The sequence below is a fragment of the Lutra lutra genome, chromosome 14 (genome assembly GCF_902655055.1).
Source record: "Lutra lutra chromosome 14, mLutLut1.2, whole genome shotgun sequence".
Classification (NCBI taxonomy): domain Eukaryota; kingdom Metazoa; phylum Chordata; class Mammalia; order Carnivora; family Mustelidae; genus Lutra; species Lutra lutra.
In genome coordinates, this window is record NC_062291.1 from 61,548,045 (window position 1) to 61,565,355 (window position 17,311).

The 17,311-nt window shown below is 37.9% G+C and overlaps 1 protein-coding gene and 1 long non-coding RNA gene across 9 annotated transcripts in view; one reads left to right on the forward strand and one right to left on the reverse strand.

Moving 5' to 3' along the window:
- BTRC (beta-transducin repeat containing E3 ubiquitin protein ligase) overlaps nt 1-17,311 on the forward strand; it is a 184,720-nt gene that overhangs the window by 113,658 nt on the left and 53,751 nt on the right. For all 8 annotated transcript variants that reach the window (XM_047702067.1, XM_047702061.1, XM_047702062.1 and 5 more), the window contains one exon: nt 3,264-3,353. In XM_047702067.1, coding sequence (XP_047558023.1) covers nt 3,264-3,353 — 90 coding nt within the window. Of the gene's footprint in view, nt 1-3,263; nt 3,354-17,311 lie in introns of those variants that run through there.
- On the reverse strand, nt 9,994-12,512 carry LOC125084575 (uncharacterized). The gene is made up of 2 exons (XR_007122647.1): nt 12,262-12,512; nt 9,994-10,081 (listed from the first exon to the last, which is right to left on the reverse strand). It is a non-coding gene; the product is annotated as an uncharacterized LOC125084575 (long non-coding RNA).

Consider the following 17,311-nt stretch of genomic DNA (forward strand, 5'->3'; position numbering starts at 1 on the left):
TAAGCTTCTGCCTTTGGCTCAGGTCATGATCCCAGAGTCCTGGGATCCAGTCCTGCATCAGGCTCCCTGCTCAGTGGGGATTCTTCTTCTCCCTCTGCCTGCCACTCTCCCTGCTTGTATGCTCACTTGCTCCTGCTCTCTGACAAATAAATAAATAAAATCTTTAAAATATGTTTTGAAATAATTTCAGCTTAAATTGTGTAAGAATAAAACAGTTAAGTTGTTATAAATTTCTCAAAGTTTAATTTGAATGGAAAACCAATTTTATAATACTTTTTCTCCATTTTCTTAAATGTTTTTACCTACATCTTTCCAAAGAATGATAATTGACCAACATGAATAGCTCATCCATTGCTGACATAAATAATAGGAGAAATCATAGCTTTTCCTCACAGAAAAATAATTCCATTTAATAAATGTGGAAGGAAAGCAGGAAATCTAAAAATCACCATCAGAACACCACAGTAAAAATTATCATAGGCAAAATCCACCAATGGATGCTAAAATTAGCAGGCAGAAGTTGAAGTAGAATCCAAGTATTTGCATCATCTCAGAATATTTCTCCCAATATATTTCGTGATTCCTAAAGGAAAAATAAAAAACTTACAGTGGAGAATCTTGGCAGACATGACCATAGGCATATGATAAAATCTGACATCACTAGAAATACTTAAAAACCTGCGTCCTAACTGTATGTGTTGAGAAAAGTGCATCACCTTTGTGGTATCCTTCCCAATAATGTATAACCTTCATCTGATCATGAGAGAACATGAGACAAAGCCAGATTGAGAGACAATACATAGGCTAATCAGTACTCTTCAGAAGTGTCATAGTCCTAAAAGATAGGACTGAGAAATTGTCATAGATTAGACGAAACTGAAGAGACATGATAACTAAATTCAGTGTGGCATCTTGGGTTAGATACTGAATAGAAAAAGGATCTTAGTGGGAATTGGTGAAATTCAGAAGAAATTCTTTATTTTGTACCAAGTTAATTGTTTAGTTTTGATAAGCATTCTGTGGTTATGTAAGTCATTAACATAAGGGAAAGCTGGGGGAAAGGGTATACAGAAACTCATTTTACAACTATTCTGTAATTCAGTATTTTAAAAAATGCATTTTTTCCTATTGTTGCTTATAAGAGATTGCCTATGTCTTGAGATTTTTCTCTTTAATTCCAGCACATATAGTTCTCCAACATTGTAGTTCTCAAAAAGTGTTCCTAAACGAAGAGCATTAACTTCAACTAGGGAATTGTTATAAAAGCATTCTCAGAAGCCTGGGGGTAGGACCTAACAATTTGTGCACTGGGGGGGGGGGGGGGTCCTTTCTTTTTTTTTTCCTTCAGATTTTATGATTTTATTTATTTATTTACTTACTTATTTACTTACTTTTAGAGAGAGTGAGCAAGTGGGGGGAGGAGCAGAGGGAAAGAGAATCCAAAGCAGACTTCATGCCAAGCACAGAGCCTGATGTGGGGCTCTATCCCATGACCCCAGCCAAAATCAAGAGTCAGTTGCCCAGGGGCGCTGGGTGGCTCAGTGGGTTAAAGCCTCTGCCTTTGGCTCAGGTCGTGAACCCAGAGTTCTGGGATCGAGCCCCGCATTGGGCTCTCTGCTCAGCAGGGAGCCTGCTTTCTCCTCTCTCTCTGCCTGCCTCTCTGCCTACTTGTGATCTCTATCTTTCAAATAAATAAATAAAATCTTTAAAAAAAAACAAGTCAGTTGCCCAACCTACTGAGCCACCCAGGCACTCCCAACATTCTGTGTCTTAACAAGTCCTCCTAATGATTCTGATGCATGCTAAACTTTGAGGATCATGATTTATACAAACATGAAGGAAAACTTAAAAACGTTGTTTTACTATATTCGCCAATTAATAATGTTTGCTTACCATGAAGTGTAACCAGTTTTTTAAATTGTGATAAAATACATGTAACATAACATTTACCATCTTAACCATTTTTAAATGTACAGTTCAGTGGATTAAGTACATTCACATTGTTGTATAACTGTCACAACCATCCATCCCCAAAACTCTTCTCATTTTGTAAAACTAAAACCCTCTACCCATTAAACAGTAATATCCTATTTCTTCTCCTAGCTCTGGCAACCATCATTCCACTTTCTAACTCTCTGATTTTGCCTCCTCTTAAGTATTTCATGTAAGTGGAATCATATAGTATTTATCGTTTTGTGACTGGCTTATTTCACCTACCATAATGTCCTGAAGGTTCATTCATATCATAGTATAAGCCAGAATTTCCTTCCTTTTTAAGGCTGAATACTATTCCACTTGATGTATATGCCACGTTTTGTGTGTCCCTTCATCTGTCCCTGGACACTTGGGTTGCTTCCATGTTTTGGCAGTTGTGAGTAATGCTGCTAGGAACATGGATATACAAATAACCTTTTCAAGATTCTGCTTTCATTTCTTTTGGGTATATACCCAGACGTGATATTGTTAGATCATACGGTAGTTCCAATTTTAATTTTTTGAGGAACCACCACCATGCTGTTTTCCACAGCAGTGTATGTATGCTTATACATTCCCACCTGCAGTGCACATTGGTTGCAGTTTCTCCACATCCTTGCCAACACTTGCTGTTTTCTGTTTTTTAGTAGCAGCCATCTTGGGGGCACCTGGGTGGCTCAGTGGGTTTAAAGCCTCTGCCTTCTGTTCAGGTCATGATCTCAGGGTCCTGGGATCGAGCCCCATATCAGGCTCTCTGCAAAGTGGGGGGCCTGCTTCCCTTCCTCTCTCTCTGCCTGCCTCTCTGCCTACTTGTGATCTCTGTCTGTCAAATAAATAAATAAAAATCTTTAAAAAAAAATAGTAGCCATCTTAGTGGGTATGAAGTGATATCTCATTGTGGAATTGATTTGCGTTTCTAAAATGATTAGTGATGTTGAGCATCTTGTCATGCGCTTCTTGGCCATTTGGTCAAGTATATCTTGACCAGTATATCTTCTGTGGATAAATGTCTGTTTACGTCCTTTCACATTTTTGAATAGTGCCCCCACCTTCCATACGTACAGAGAGACCACTGCTGCTTACATACTTGTTCATGAGCTCATCGGTGGCTCTTGTGGGCTCTCACTTTCTTTTGCTTCTATCTGCCTGCCTTGTTTCCAGTACCCATAAATCTGGAATTTATACGTAAGTCTCTTCATGTGTTGATTTTGAGAATAGGACAGAACTTGAAAACTGTATGTGACCACATTTTAATATTTAAACCTGTTTCTAAAAAATTGTCTTTACAGACCTATAACAGCTGTGCCAGGCTCTGCTTAAACCAAGAAACAGTATGTCTAGCAAGCACTGCTATGAAGACTGAAAATTGTGTGGCCAAAGTAAGTAATATTACCCATTAGTAGTATTATACTACATCATAACAATGCTTTATTTATAAACATCTTCACTCAGTATTGTTGTTAAAGATTATCACAGGATTTTATATTTAAAAAGGAGTACATCAGGTATCATTTCCAAAGCAGACAGCAAGTTGAGTCTCCCATCTCTTCAGTTGTGAAGGAATTTTTTGGTTATGCATTCTGGTCACACTTCTGTCTAACTCACATTTGTTACTTGACACTGGTTATGGATTATTACAAATAAGATTTGTGAAAGAAAATATACAGTTATTTTTATAAGGTTGTTCATGGGTTCTAAATGTAATTAAGTATAGAATAACCATTGTAAGGATTGTGAAGTATGCTATAGAAAATTCAATTATTATATCGCTATTACTATTTTTTGGGTGGTCAATAATAGAAATACTGCTTTTGTTGATTTTGATCTGAGTGGACAGGTGTGTTTTATCATGCATATGAGCTACATTTTCTCATGTATAAAACATGTGCATATATATAGATAAAAAAGTAATCACATGTTAGAGACCTTATGGTCTAATAATTTTATTTAGTATGGCTCTAATCTTCCAAGTATCTCTAATTACATAGGAACTTTGACTTAAATTTAGGTAACAGCAATTTTGATTATTCTAGGAGTAAGTAAAATTCCAGTATGGGCTGTTTCTAGACTTTTACCTTGCATATATGCAAAATTACTGCCTTAATAACTATTCAGGGTTTTGTCACTGTTAGAACATTCCCAACTTTAACTAGTTTAGTCTATTTTATTATACACTAAGGCTCTCAGTTACTTACTGTTATTATTAGAGTTGGAGCTGGTAATCAGGTAGTCTCCATCATTTGCTACAGAAATCAAAGGACACCTCCACATTTTTTATTATTTTTAGTTTATTTCTTAAGATATGCTGTAGTCACCGGACCTACTTAACCAACTGAAAGTATATCATACAACTATAACCGTTAGAAATGATCCATGTAAGAAATGTCAGTTTATTTAAAATTATAATTTAAAAAGATAGTTAAGTATCTCTTAGAGTTTCTTAGTAATTTGCTATAAAATGTGAAAACAAGAAATTACATATATTTATTTTTTTCAGTCATGTAGTCACAACCAGGAAGTGCTAATTGGCCCTGTTTTGTATCCAGCATTTGTACATTAAAATGGGGTATCAATTATTTGGGCCTTTAAAAATAATTCTCCTTTTTGGCTACGTTGCTCAGTTTCATCACAAGTGGGTGACTTCTGGCTAAACAAGGTAAAATCTTAGCATGAGCACCGATCCAAGGACGGGGTGACAATTTTAATGAGTTTCATTGAGAGCTAGCCAAGTGAGCATCTGTTCCTTTTGTTTTCTCCATACTTTGTAAGCCAGGATCTCTAAGCTATAGAGTCATGTTGGTGTGTGTCTGTACGATGTGTTTTGTTTTGTTTTTTTCCCACCCTCTACTTCAGTGGTGCATGGTTAGAAATCTTCTGGCATCTGGCACAATGGCATAATTTCTTCCATGCTCTTGGGTGAGGAAATAAGTTTGCTCATTGCTGCTCATCTGTCTGTTTCCTTTGCTCCCAGATGGTGACCCTCTCATCCCATTCTTGCTTATTTTAACATTATTCTGACACCACGTCCTTTCATCATTTCCTTTAATACCCCAATTTAATAATGATTTCTTTCATTTCCTATTGGAACCCACCTAACTTTCTGGTTCCTTTTATTGGCCCACATCCTGGTTCATTGCCTCTGATTTGAGCCATATGATCAGTTGGTCAATGGCAAATAAAAGCATGTAGCTAAAAAAAATTTCTTTCTTTTAACAGCCTCCAGTGAGGTATCAATAACATGAGAATAGAGAACAAGTTTTCCCTTTTCTATTTACATGTGTTATATGTATCTCATGATTCTGTGCTGTTTCTACTGGCCTCATGTATTGCTTGACCTTTGAAAGGTAGTGACTTGCCATTATTTTTGTAGGTCTGCAAGCTTGTCCCTGTTTCCTGCTCTTCACCTTTAGCCCTTAACTGAAGTGTTTCATCTGCTACACTTGATATGGCTGCAGTAGCTTTTTGTTTGGTACAAGTGTCTATTGTTGATTCAGATTGTACTCCAAAGTGGCCTTGAATGTCTAACCATCTCCATGTGAGAGCAACTATAATATAGTGATATCAACATTTTTGTCCTCTAGTTCAAAGGAGCTAATTCAGAGTAACTTTGGTTTGGTGGAGATAGTCATTATTATTATTGAATATTGTTTATTATGAGTTTTAGAGAAGACATTAATACCAGTCATTCCCTGAAAAGCAGCAGTTGTTTTGTTCAGACCTTATAGTACGTAGTATGTGTCTCTTCTTGGCCAGAAATACCTTACCATGAATGTTTTATAATTGGTCTATGAAGAGGGACCCTTCTGTACTGTTTAGACGATAACAAAACAATTGTGGTAAGACAAACTACAGTCACTCTAGGATAATGATAATCTTCTGAATCTCTAACTTGAAGAATGATACCTAAGAAAAGTTTTAAAACTAAAAATGAAGGATGGGTCATTTTATCAGTGTTAACTTAGTCTAAGTAATATTCGGAGGCATGAAAACATCTTTTCTTTTCATCCAAAGCCTTCCTTCTTACTAATTATAGCTCTGTAGTTCATGAGACTTGTTTGGAGCATGATGAGCTCTGTATTTATTGTAGCTTTAAATGGACAGTCATTATTGACTACCAACTTAGTCTTTAAAATCAATAATCACATTGTACCTAATTGTCAACCTTGATGATATTTTTTAATTGATAAAGAAAACCAATAGAAAAATGAAGAGCATTAATTTTTTATATTCTCTTTTTTGCTTACTTTATTTAAATACTACCAAAAATTTTGGTTTTAGGTTTTTCCCAATTTACTTTTTACACATGCATGCGCAGAATTAAGATTACGTTGTTTAAACGCATCTACCTATATTCCAGCCCAGGTAGGAGAATTTCTGCCTCTTTATGTTGGGAAAATAAACCTCTTCAGTAGTCCTTTGTAGATGTTCTGTATTGTGGTTTTTGTTGTTACTGTTTTTTACTTGATACTAATAATCTGTTTGCAACTGACTGAGACAGAAAAATGTGATGTTCCTTTCCACTCACTCCAGATTTTGATAGAAGACTTGTTTTATTTATTTCCAAAATTATATCCGCAGGAAACAAGCTGTTTAAATTCAGATTATGCTGAAGCAAAATGGTCCTGGTATGAGAAGCAACGTGCTGTTTTACGAGCACAGAGTCCCTTTTCTCATAACTGATTGATAGTAAATATTTTCCTGAAGAATTATTGCCAACCATGAACAGTGCAACTGTTTCACTTTTTTTCCGTGCTACTTGCTGTACCAGCCATTGTCGGTAATTAAGATCTACAATTCACAATGCAGACGTTTGCACTTCCTCTGGGTCTGTGCTATTTATAAGGCATTTCAGCTGTTCAGAGTTTCTTTTGAGTTTTAAACTACATGTTAACAGGCTTCTTTAATATACTGTTCCACAAGTAGCATGTCAGATGGGCCGTTCTTTGCACGGGCCTCTCCTTCAGGTCTAAACATTAGCTTTGTGGAGAATATGTTAAGATTTAACCATGTCATCAAGGCCAATGAGGTTAGAAAAACTCTGGAATGTAACATGTTACACATTAGCATATTGCTATTTCCAAAAGGCAGGAATAAGGTTCAGAAGTACTATTTTTTTTCTTTCATTTTCAAATGTTCATATGATATTAATGAGTGTTAACGGGAATTACGGAGAGGGTCTGAGAAACACTAGTCAAGTGACTTTTCCCAGCTCACTTTGAGGTAATAATCAAGGACCATTGTTATAAACAAGCGTTTGTGTGTTTGTCAGGTTAAGGATTCAGGAACACATAACCTCCTGGATGTGTATTATATTTAGGAATACAGATGTGGGGTACCAAAATGGATCAGCAGATGGACTGCACATTTGTTGTATGATCATCTTCAGGAACCCTAAGTAGCATACACCATTGGAGAGGAAAATGTGAATGGGAATCCTGGTCTGTATTAATTTGGTAAAATTGAAAATCATTTTCAGCCATTTCAAGAGAGTTAATTTCAAAAGAAAAAAAGTGAGTATTATGTCCTTGAGTGAGAGCACTGCTTGCACAGTCTCCTTACTTCCTGCACTCATTGCTAAACATGTAGGAGAAAGAAACTAGAAGCAGAAAGCTGTCAACAAAATATGTGTTAAACTTTGCCATGAGTGGGGATCAGACTGGCTATGTTAAGCCTGAAGTCAGCTGCGTTGATTCTGCATGTCGGCTGCCAGTGTCTTCCAGCAGAGCAGATCTGCAGAGAAAGGCGGACACTGGTTTCCATGCCGATTCTTGATGGCCCTTGAATGTAGACAGAGCTTCAAACAAAGCCTTTCCAAGGCAGTTTTATTTGCCAGAACCTGGAGATTTCTGTAGTTCTTTAGAACTACAGTGTTTCTATCAACTTTTTCCCTCCGTGAACTCTTTATGAACCTTTTTTAAAGATAGCAGCAGTGGTTCAACTGTTGGGAACCACTGATCTATCTGACTGAGGCACTTCAAGATGCTAGAACCTATTCCCATTTCTATCTAGCCAGGGAGCTAATAAGATTAAGTTTGTCTTTGTGGATTGGTCCAGATTAGCAGGAGTTGAGCCCAGTCAGTGTTTTCCTCAGTTGAAAAACTGAAAGGTTGGGAGAGAGAGGGATGAAGGAAGAAAGTTCTTCATCAAGAATTGACTGCAGTATTGCCTGCTGATGCATGTCGGATCGCCCGCATCGAGAGATCACATGGCTTCTCCAAAAGTCAAACGATCAATTCGCCTCGTTTTGGCTCTGTACTTAATGCACAAACAGTGCGATCTGCGGGGCTGTAATTGCATTGTTAGGGCCAAGGAACAAGCCTGTGCCTTTTCAGCAGACAGCTGGCAGGGAGAGAGGCATGTTGTTAGGAAAGAGAGAGGCAAGGCAAATAAAATTACTGCTAACGCTCAGAGATCGGCAGGAGTCCTACTTGCCTAATCTTACCGGTGGGAGCAAGCGGCTGTTGTAATCCAATTATAGCAGCATAAGCAATTTGTTAGACACTCCGCATAATGTAACAATTTCCCAATAAACTCTGACTTGTAATAACGTCGGCAAGAGTCCGCATAAATCTGCCCGAATGGTGGGGGCTGGAGCGTTCGGCTGGGGGCTTGTAATTGGCGCCATCAGCACGTTTTGCGGAGTGCAGTATGGTGCAGTCTTTTAGTGCAGGAATTTTAAGGAGAAAAGCATGGCACACGTTTCTTAGAACGAAAAGTGGCCATTAAAAGGGGAGCAGCAAGAAGGGCATACTCTTGCCTTCACATTACCTAGGAATCTTAGCGTAGGAAGAAAACAGGAGGAAGCCATATTTCCTTCAATACTAAAGGGGGGGAAGTGGGGGAAGAGTATGTGGACTAAATTTCTTTATTTAAAAAGCATCAGTTTCTATTATTTATAGGCCCCTTTTCCAGCTCCCCAAAATGCTGTTCAGGCAGCATTTAGCTAACATTTTTACAAAATGCTTATAGCCAGACAAGACTAGAAATGCCAAGTTTAAATTTGTTTTCTTCTAGAGTTTAGCATTTTATTTACAACAGGAAAATACATTTTCTTTGTGCTCAGAATAAATCTTTTAAAGATATCATCTCACTGAATAGCAAACCTTTTTGTAGAGTTCTGCCTTCCACTTTAAGAAACATCTCTTACCGAAGGGTTTAAAACCTAGCTTGTTTGCTTAGCTGGTTTCACTACCATTGCTTATTTTCTACTCCACAATACATCGTGAATGTCTATGATACAAGGATTAGTACTCTTGTTGAATGTTTACATTGTATAAGAATACAGTTTTTCTTATTTAAAGCTATATCTGTATGACCATTATAAAAATAATTTTGATTCCTTAGCCATAAAAATTGTTTTGGAAAAATGTTGTTGTGTGGAGCAAAATAGAAGAATCTCCATTATTTATTGATTGATTAGCATTTGTAGTCACAGAATAGAGTTTATTTATACAAGGTAGAGAAGGTGAGGAGTACTCAGATTTGTGTTAATGGACAGATTTTCATGCTACTGAGTGTGTATTAAACATTTTCTACTTTCTTATGCCAACCCAACTCTTCATTGTTGTTAATTTGTGTCAAAACAAAGCTTCTGAAATAAGAACAGGATTATTCAAACTATCATGTTGCTGTGGGTATTATTACAATAAATATTTACTTTGAGTATCAACATTTCCTTCTACTGAAGCAAATGCTGCCTTGTTTGACTGGAGCTACATCAATAAACTGCAGTGCCTCTAATAAAGCCACTCAGTGTCTGGGTTTAACTAATGGCTGATTTTCATGGCTTTGACAGTGAGCTGTGTGCGTTATTTTCTCCTGATATTGTAAAAATAATGAGAGCAAATTAGAACAATCAGTTTACACAGATAGCTCCTGATTGGAGGCGATGGGCAATATGGCAGCAGGTAATCCATCTTCGGGCTCCTGTCACATTAACTTCAGCAATGTGAAAAGATCAGGTGGGGTAAGCGGGGATCCTGCCCAATCGGAACACTGAAATTAATGAGAAGAGCATTGTTCTGTGATCAACCTTTTAATTAGCAAGATTGGAAATGCAGAGAATGATGAAGGCAGCACCACAGCTGCACAATGCCAGGCACAATTCCTGAAAGGGGAAAGAAAGAAAAAAATCCGTGGGTTTTACATCATACTTTTCTTGCTGCATACAGGCATTATTCTATTCTAGAGCTGGTTTACAGACTTCACTGCCTACTTTCCAAAGTAATGTCACAAATATTGTTGACGTATTAGTGATCTATAGGCTGTAATTCTGTCAGGGGTCATTTAGGATTTTGATTACCAGTATACTTTCTTTGGCATTGCGCATAGGGTTTTATTTTTTTATTTATTTTTTAATCAAGTAAGCAAAGAAATTAAAATTTTTTTAAGATTTTATTTATTTGACAGAGAGATCACAAGTAGGCAGAGCGGCAGGCAGAGGGAGAGGAGAAGCAGGAACCCTGCTGAGCAGAGAGCCTGATGCGGGGCTCGATCCCAGGACCCTGAGACCATGACCTGCGCTGAAGGCAGAGGCTTAACCCACTGAGCCACCCAGGCACCCCAAGAAATTAAATTTTAAGAGGTTCTGTCTTACTGACCTTCTACCACCCAACCCCTCCAGTTTATAGAGTTTTTCTTGCAAGTAGCATGAAAGTTTTCTGACTTGGAGCACTTTTGTCACTTTGAGTTATTTAAAAGAGGAGCAAAGTCTAGGCAGTAAGCTAAGACATATTTAGATTGTGTTCCTTCCCTGATTCCGTTTATTAGGAAAATCACTGTTTTTCCCCCCTGCCATTGACTTCTCAGTGTTGAGGGCTGTGTTATTTCAATTTATATAATTGCGAATTGAATATCAATGAAGTATGGTGTTTATAGAAGGAAGAGGGGAGGAAAATCTATGCAGTGACAGAGACTAAAGGCTGATTCATCCATTTAAAGCTCAGTTATACTAAAATTGAAACCTTGTTAATTATCCCTGTAATATTGGAAAATGTAGTATAAAGCTATGGAAGATATTAATGAGCCAGATTTTCTCTGCCAAATCAGTGCCTGTTTTCTAGGCCTACTTTGACAGACTTTAGCTTTGGGAAGGGTATGAGATTTTCAGTATTTTAATCTTTGTACCTTAAGCTTAGTTGCTTACTAAAAAAGCAAGAATATAATGTATGCTATGTAAATGAATCCATTTATCCTCCAAAGAGATATAAAATAAATTTGTGGTTTTTTATATTAACAATTAATTGACTTATGCATTTATTTAAAGTACTAATACATAGAGCCACCTGGGCGGCTCAGTCTGTTAAGTGTCTGCCTTCAGCTCAGGTCATGATCCCAGGGTGCTGGTGTTGAGCCCCAGGTCAGTCTTCCTGCTCAGCAGGGGAGTCTGCTTCACCCTCTCCCCGTGCTTGTGCTCTCTCGCTCGCTCACTCTCTCACATAAATAAATACATTTTTTTAAAAATTAAAAAACATAAATACTGACACATAAAAACGAGTTACCAGGGGCACCTGGGTGGCTCAGTGGGTTAAGCCTCTGCCTTCGGCTCAGGTCATGATCCCAGGGTCCTGGGATCGAGCCCCGCATCGGGCTTTCTGCTCGGCAGGAAGCCTGCTTCCCCTCCTCTCTCTCTCTGCCTGCTACTCTGCCTACTTGTGATCTCTCTCTCTGTCGAATAAATAAATAAAATATTAAAAAAAAAAGAAAAAAAAAAAAAAACGAGTTACCAGATACCCATTTGAGTAGAGAATTAACAGTAAAGAGCCTAAAGTATAGTATGAAATACTGAGGTTAGATGTAAGGTGATCTTTTCTCATCATAGTTAATAGAACCTTTTTCATATTTTTTCATTATATGTATAACTAATGGAGGTTCTAACCTTGCAGCCCTAAGATTCTATATTTATAGAAAGTAAATCCCTGATATTATACCCTATGCAAAACCTATAGAATAAAGGCACTTCACTTCCCCGTAGTATCTATCTTCCACCCTCCTTCCCCCGCAAAATCTTTAGTATACATTTGAAATTCTGTCAGAAACCTGATTTTTGTTTTTGTTTTGTTTTTTGATTGACAGTGAGTTTTTCCTGAAAATACTCATATTCAGCATTTTAGGATCAGTGACTTAATACTAAAGAGTCTCTAGGACTCTCCCCCCCCACCCCACCCCCCACACACACTCTAAGAGAATGGTGCTACTGTGCATATTAATATTTTAAAGCCCACTTGTAGAATTTTGCATGATACTTTTCTACATTCCTTAATCTGGAAGAGAGATTTTTATACTTACAGCTTTTATGGATTTTTGTGGCTGTTCATTTTCCTCTCTCCTAGTTTGACAGTTTCAGAAGCCTGGGCTCATAAGCTCTCCATGGATATGTTCTTAGTCATATGGTGTAAATAGATCACTTACAAAGCTTGTGTAACTTGAGCTCTCCTTTTGAACCTTTCAGTTCCCATGAGCTCAGGATCCGTACATACAAAATCTTATTCTTGTCATGACTCCAGCTTGTAAGGCAATGAGCTATGGACTTAGATGACTATTCTATCTATACCAACTAATTATAAAATAAAATTGGTGTTTTTCCTTTTCTTCCTATGATTCAGGATTTCCATATGACCTAGTGATCTTGCCATATTTGTTCTTGTTGTCAGAGTTCTTTTCCACGAAGATGTGCTCTTTAAGATCAGTGTTAAATAAACGTCTCCTTTTTGAGGGCATCTTTTTGTTTATATTAGTAATTACAGAATGTCTTAACTGGCTGAATGACCAAGAAACTCCTTTTTTTTTTCTAACAGACCTAGAATTACCAAGTCACCTTAAATTCTACTAATCCCAAATCCCATGAGTAGGGTTCACTTTAGAGAAATTTTCATAGTCTAGTCCTTTGGAGCTCACCTAATACATCTTTATTTAAAGTTCTTACATATGGAACCAGTTGTATCTCTGATATCTTCTAGTTCCCCATCCCCCTGATTTTTAGTTTAGGACTCTGTTCCTATATAAAGAATTGGAAGGGACTCCTGGGTGGCTTAGTCGGTTAAGTGTCTGCTTTAGGCTCAGGTCATGATCCCAGGATCCTGGGATTGAGTCCCACATTGGGCTCCCTGCTTAGCTGGGAGTCTGCTTTTTTCTCTACCTGCCACTCACCCTGCTTTGTGCTCTCTCTGCCTGATAAATCAATCAATCAATCAATCAATCAGTAAATAAATAAAAATATTCTTTTAAAAAGGTTTTATTTATTTATTTGACAGAGAGACCACAAGTAGGCAGAGAGGCAGGCAGAGAGATTGGGGGAAGCAGGCTCCCTGCTGAGCAGAGAACCCAATGCAGGGCTCAATCCCAGGACCCTGAGACCATGATCTGAACTGAAGGCAGAGGCTTAACCCACTGAGCCACCCAGGCACTCCATAAATAAAGTCTTAAAAAACCTAAAATACTTATTTTTTTTAATATTTTATTTGTTTATTTGACAGAAATCACAAGTAGGCAGAGCAGCAGGCAGAGAGAGAGGAGGAAGCAGGTTCCCTGCTGAGCAGAGAGCCCGATGTGGGGCTCGATCCCAGAACCCTGGGATCATGACCTGAGCCGAAGGCAGAGGCTGTAACCCACTGGGCCATACAGGCGCCCCGTAAAATACTTATTAAAAAATATGAGATACAGGGACTCCTGGGTTGCTCAGTCAGTTAAGCGGCTGCCTTCAGCTCAGGTCATGATCCTAGGGTCCTGGGATCGAGTCTGGCATCAGGCTCCTTGCTCGGCCAGGAGCCTGCTTCTCCCTCAGCCTGCTCTGCAGCCGTTCCCTCTACTTGTGCTCTCTCTCTCTCTCCCTGATAAATAAATAAAAATCTTTTTTAAAAAAATATGAGATGTAGGGACGCCTGGGTGGCTCAGTTGGTTGGACGACTGCCTTCGGCTCAGGTCATGATCCTGGAGTCCCGGGATCGAGTCCCGCATCGGGCTCCCAGCTCCACGGGGAGTCTGCTTCTCTCTCTGACCTTCTCCTCGCTCATGCTCTCTCTCACTGTCTCTCTCTCAAATAAATAAATAAAATCTTTAAAAAAAAATATGAGATGTAGAAAAGACAGTTAAAACAGAGTGATGTGATAGAGAGTGACTGCATAGCTACTTTGTATTGAAAATCCAAGAAAGTCCTCTTTTAGGAGGCGACATTTAAACTGAGATCGGGGGGGGGGGGGGGGGGTGCCTGGGTGGCTCAGTTGGTTAAGTGTCAGCTTTAGGCTCAGGTCAAGATCCTGGTGGGGCTCTCTGCCCAGCAAGTAGTCTGCTTCTCCCTCTGCTCTACTCCCACTTCTCTCTCCACTCGTGCTCTCTTGCTTTCTCTCTCTCAAATAAATAAAATCTTAAAAAAAAAAAAAAAGAATTGAAAAATGGCCATTTTTTACTTCAGAATGGAAGATTTTTTTTTTTCTTCTACTTTGTACTCCTCAAGACTTTGAGGAGGAAAGAGAATATGTTAATGTTTATTAAGCCCTATGTTTAGGCACTGTAGTGCTAGCTCTGTTATCTCTTTTTCTTTTTTTAAGATTTTCTTTATTTTTTGATAGAGAGCACAAGCAGAGGGAGAGAGGGAAGCATGCTTCCTCTCAGTAGGGAGCCTGACACAGGGCTCCATCCCAGGACCCTGAGGTCATGACCTGAGCTGAAGGCTGACGCTTAACCGACTGAGCCAACCAGGCACCCCAAGAATATGTTAGTATTTATTAAGCCTGATGTTGAGGCACTATAGTGCTAGCCGTGTTCTCTGTTTCAAACCTTATGTGAACCTGATAAGATGGATGCATATCCCCTATTTTGTAGATAAGGAATCTGAAACTTAGAGAAGTTAAGCCTTTTCCCAAGTTTTCACATCTCTTAAGTTGCAATGTCAAGTTTTGAACTCCAGTCTCTCTGACTTCAGAGTCCTTCCTTACTACACCAGGTTGCCTTTCAAATAGTATTTGGGGGCCTTATATTTCTCCTGCCGTTATACTTGGCTTCACACTACAAAGCACCTCTAGCTTTTCTCCATTTGATTTCTGTAACACTTTTCACATCTAGCAAATGTTATTTCTTCATCTCCCCCGTCTCCCTTATTGCTTGTAAGGTAATGTTGTTCTGACTGAACTGAGCCAAATACTGTATACTCAGAAAACAGTCTCTATTCTAGGCTACCTAGTCAGTAATTCTACTGTGTAACTTTAAATGCTTACTCAGTGATAATCACCTACCTTACAAACACAGACCTTTAAAGTGTCTAAGATGACCTCATGGCTCTGTGCTCCATTATTCTACATATAAAGTGAGTGGGACAGTATGAGTCCAATACAGCCAGCTCAAGGTGGTGACTCACACCTTCCTAATTGTTTTAGAATACAGATCTCATCCTACAATATCAGGATTTACATTGTAAGTATATATTGGCAATTCTTTTATATCAAAAATTTATTTTTCCTGATTAAGCTTGGTTATTAATTTTGTCAATTTAAAAAAAAAAAAATGTCCCTTAAGGCTTCCAGGCTGAGGCTGTGATTACACTTCAGTAAACATTTTTATATTTGTTTACCTGCTTCTAGATAGATCGGTGATTGCAAAGACTTGGTAAGGATATCAGAATTAATAGCTGGACCTTACTGTTTCAGAGAGGAGAGAAAAAGCTTGGGAGAGGAGTGAGTCATTATAAAGAAACAGGTTCATTGAAAGCAAATGAAAACAAAAAGCGAACAAACATGACTATTAGCATATACACGCACATAGAACCTCCCTGCATATTCTCTAATAGAAAGAATAGAAGTTTTTGATAGTTATGGTTGACATAAATTCCATGCTCAGACTTGTAAAAATATGTAAGGAGTACTTGCTCACATGGAGTACTAAGACCATGACAAATAGGAATATTGAGTGAAATATTTCTAGAAGAGTAAACTAAATGTAATTATGTTTTACATGTCAGACATCATTTCTTTAACTTTATACACCTTTTCTTGGAATATCTAATAGCATAAGGAATTTAATTGTAAAGTGGTTTTGTTTTTTTTTTCAAACCTGAGAGCAGGCCAAAAGGGGAATACACAGAGAAAACTGTGTTTAAAAAGAGATGGTTCCTACAGTGTTAACTATGGAGTGTGTAGCGTGACTCTGTAATGGAATATCATGGCAGGGGGTATAATACTGTAAATAAGATGAATATGCCACTTGTGGATTAATGGGCAACCTAAAGGGTGGCTTTATTTACATCTATGTGTGAGGTTCTTTTTCATATTGTGTATTTTCTGTTACTCCTGTGATTGGAGTGCTGAGAACCTGACAGTTTTATTAGGGAACTTAAAAAAAAAAAAAGGTGTTTCCTTGATCTTCCTTTATGTGATTTTTGTAGGATTAGTATAATGTCATTTTAGACTTTAAAATTGATAGGTTGGAGGAGTTTTTATTAACTTTTTCTCTGGGTGATATTTAAGGAAGAGGAGTTGGGTTCTGAAATTAAGTCCAAGAAATATAGCTACTATTTATATTTCGTTATGAAAACTTAAGGAGCAGGTACAGGCACCACATGTATCCACATTCCAGTAGATCCATTTGCAGTGATAACAGTTTTGTGAATATTGGATGTTTTTGAAAGATTTGGGTAACTGAGTAATATAAATGATTACATCTAGACTGGGACACTTAGAGGAGCCATTATCTCCACATTATAACATGAGAATATGCAGTAAAGGGTAAATCTTAAGTGAGAGCTTTTTATAGCTAATTTTTTGGTATACTCTTTAGGTTGCTGTGGATTGCCAATTAATACTGCTATCTAGTGCTCTTGACACTTCAGAAGTTTGAGACTTACATTGTTACTTTCTCGCTGTTTCCCCTCAGTTGAAAATGTATAAAACAGGTTCTTCATTAAAAAGGCAAATAAATGGTACCCAAAAGTAAATTGCCTTCATCGTAGAGTTTGAATGGAACTGATGTGCACTCACAGGTCAGTTCTCAAATTGTTTGTTGAGTCTAATTGACTTCTAAACAAACAAAAAAAATTATAAAACACTTTTTTTAAGTATTAAGATTGTGTTACCGAATTTAATAGCCTTTGTACCATTATTTATTGAAAGTTTACAGTGTGCCAGACACCGGGTTAAGGGAATTACACTCTCACTTAAATCCTTGCAACAGTCTCCTGAAGCATACGACCCCATTTTGCATACAAATAAATTAGAACTCAGAGAGATGGAGCAACTTGCCCAAGTTATGATGCAGACCTGGAATTTGAACCCTACTGCCCCCATAGCCAAGTACTTTCAACCACTATGGTTTGTGAATTTTAGTACATAGAAATTAGGGTGGGGTGCCT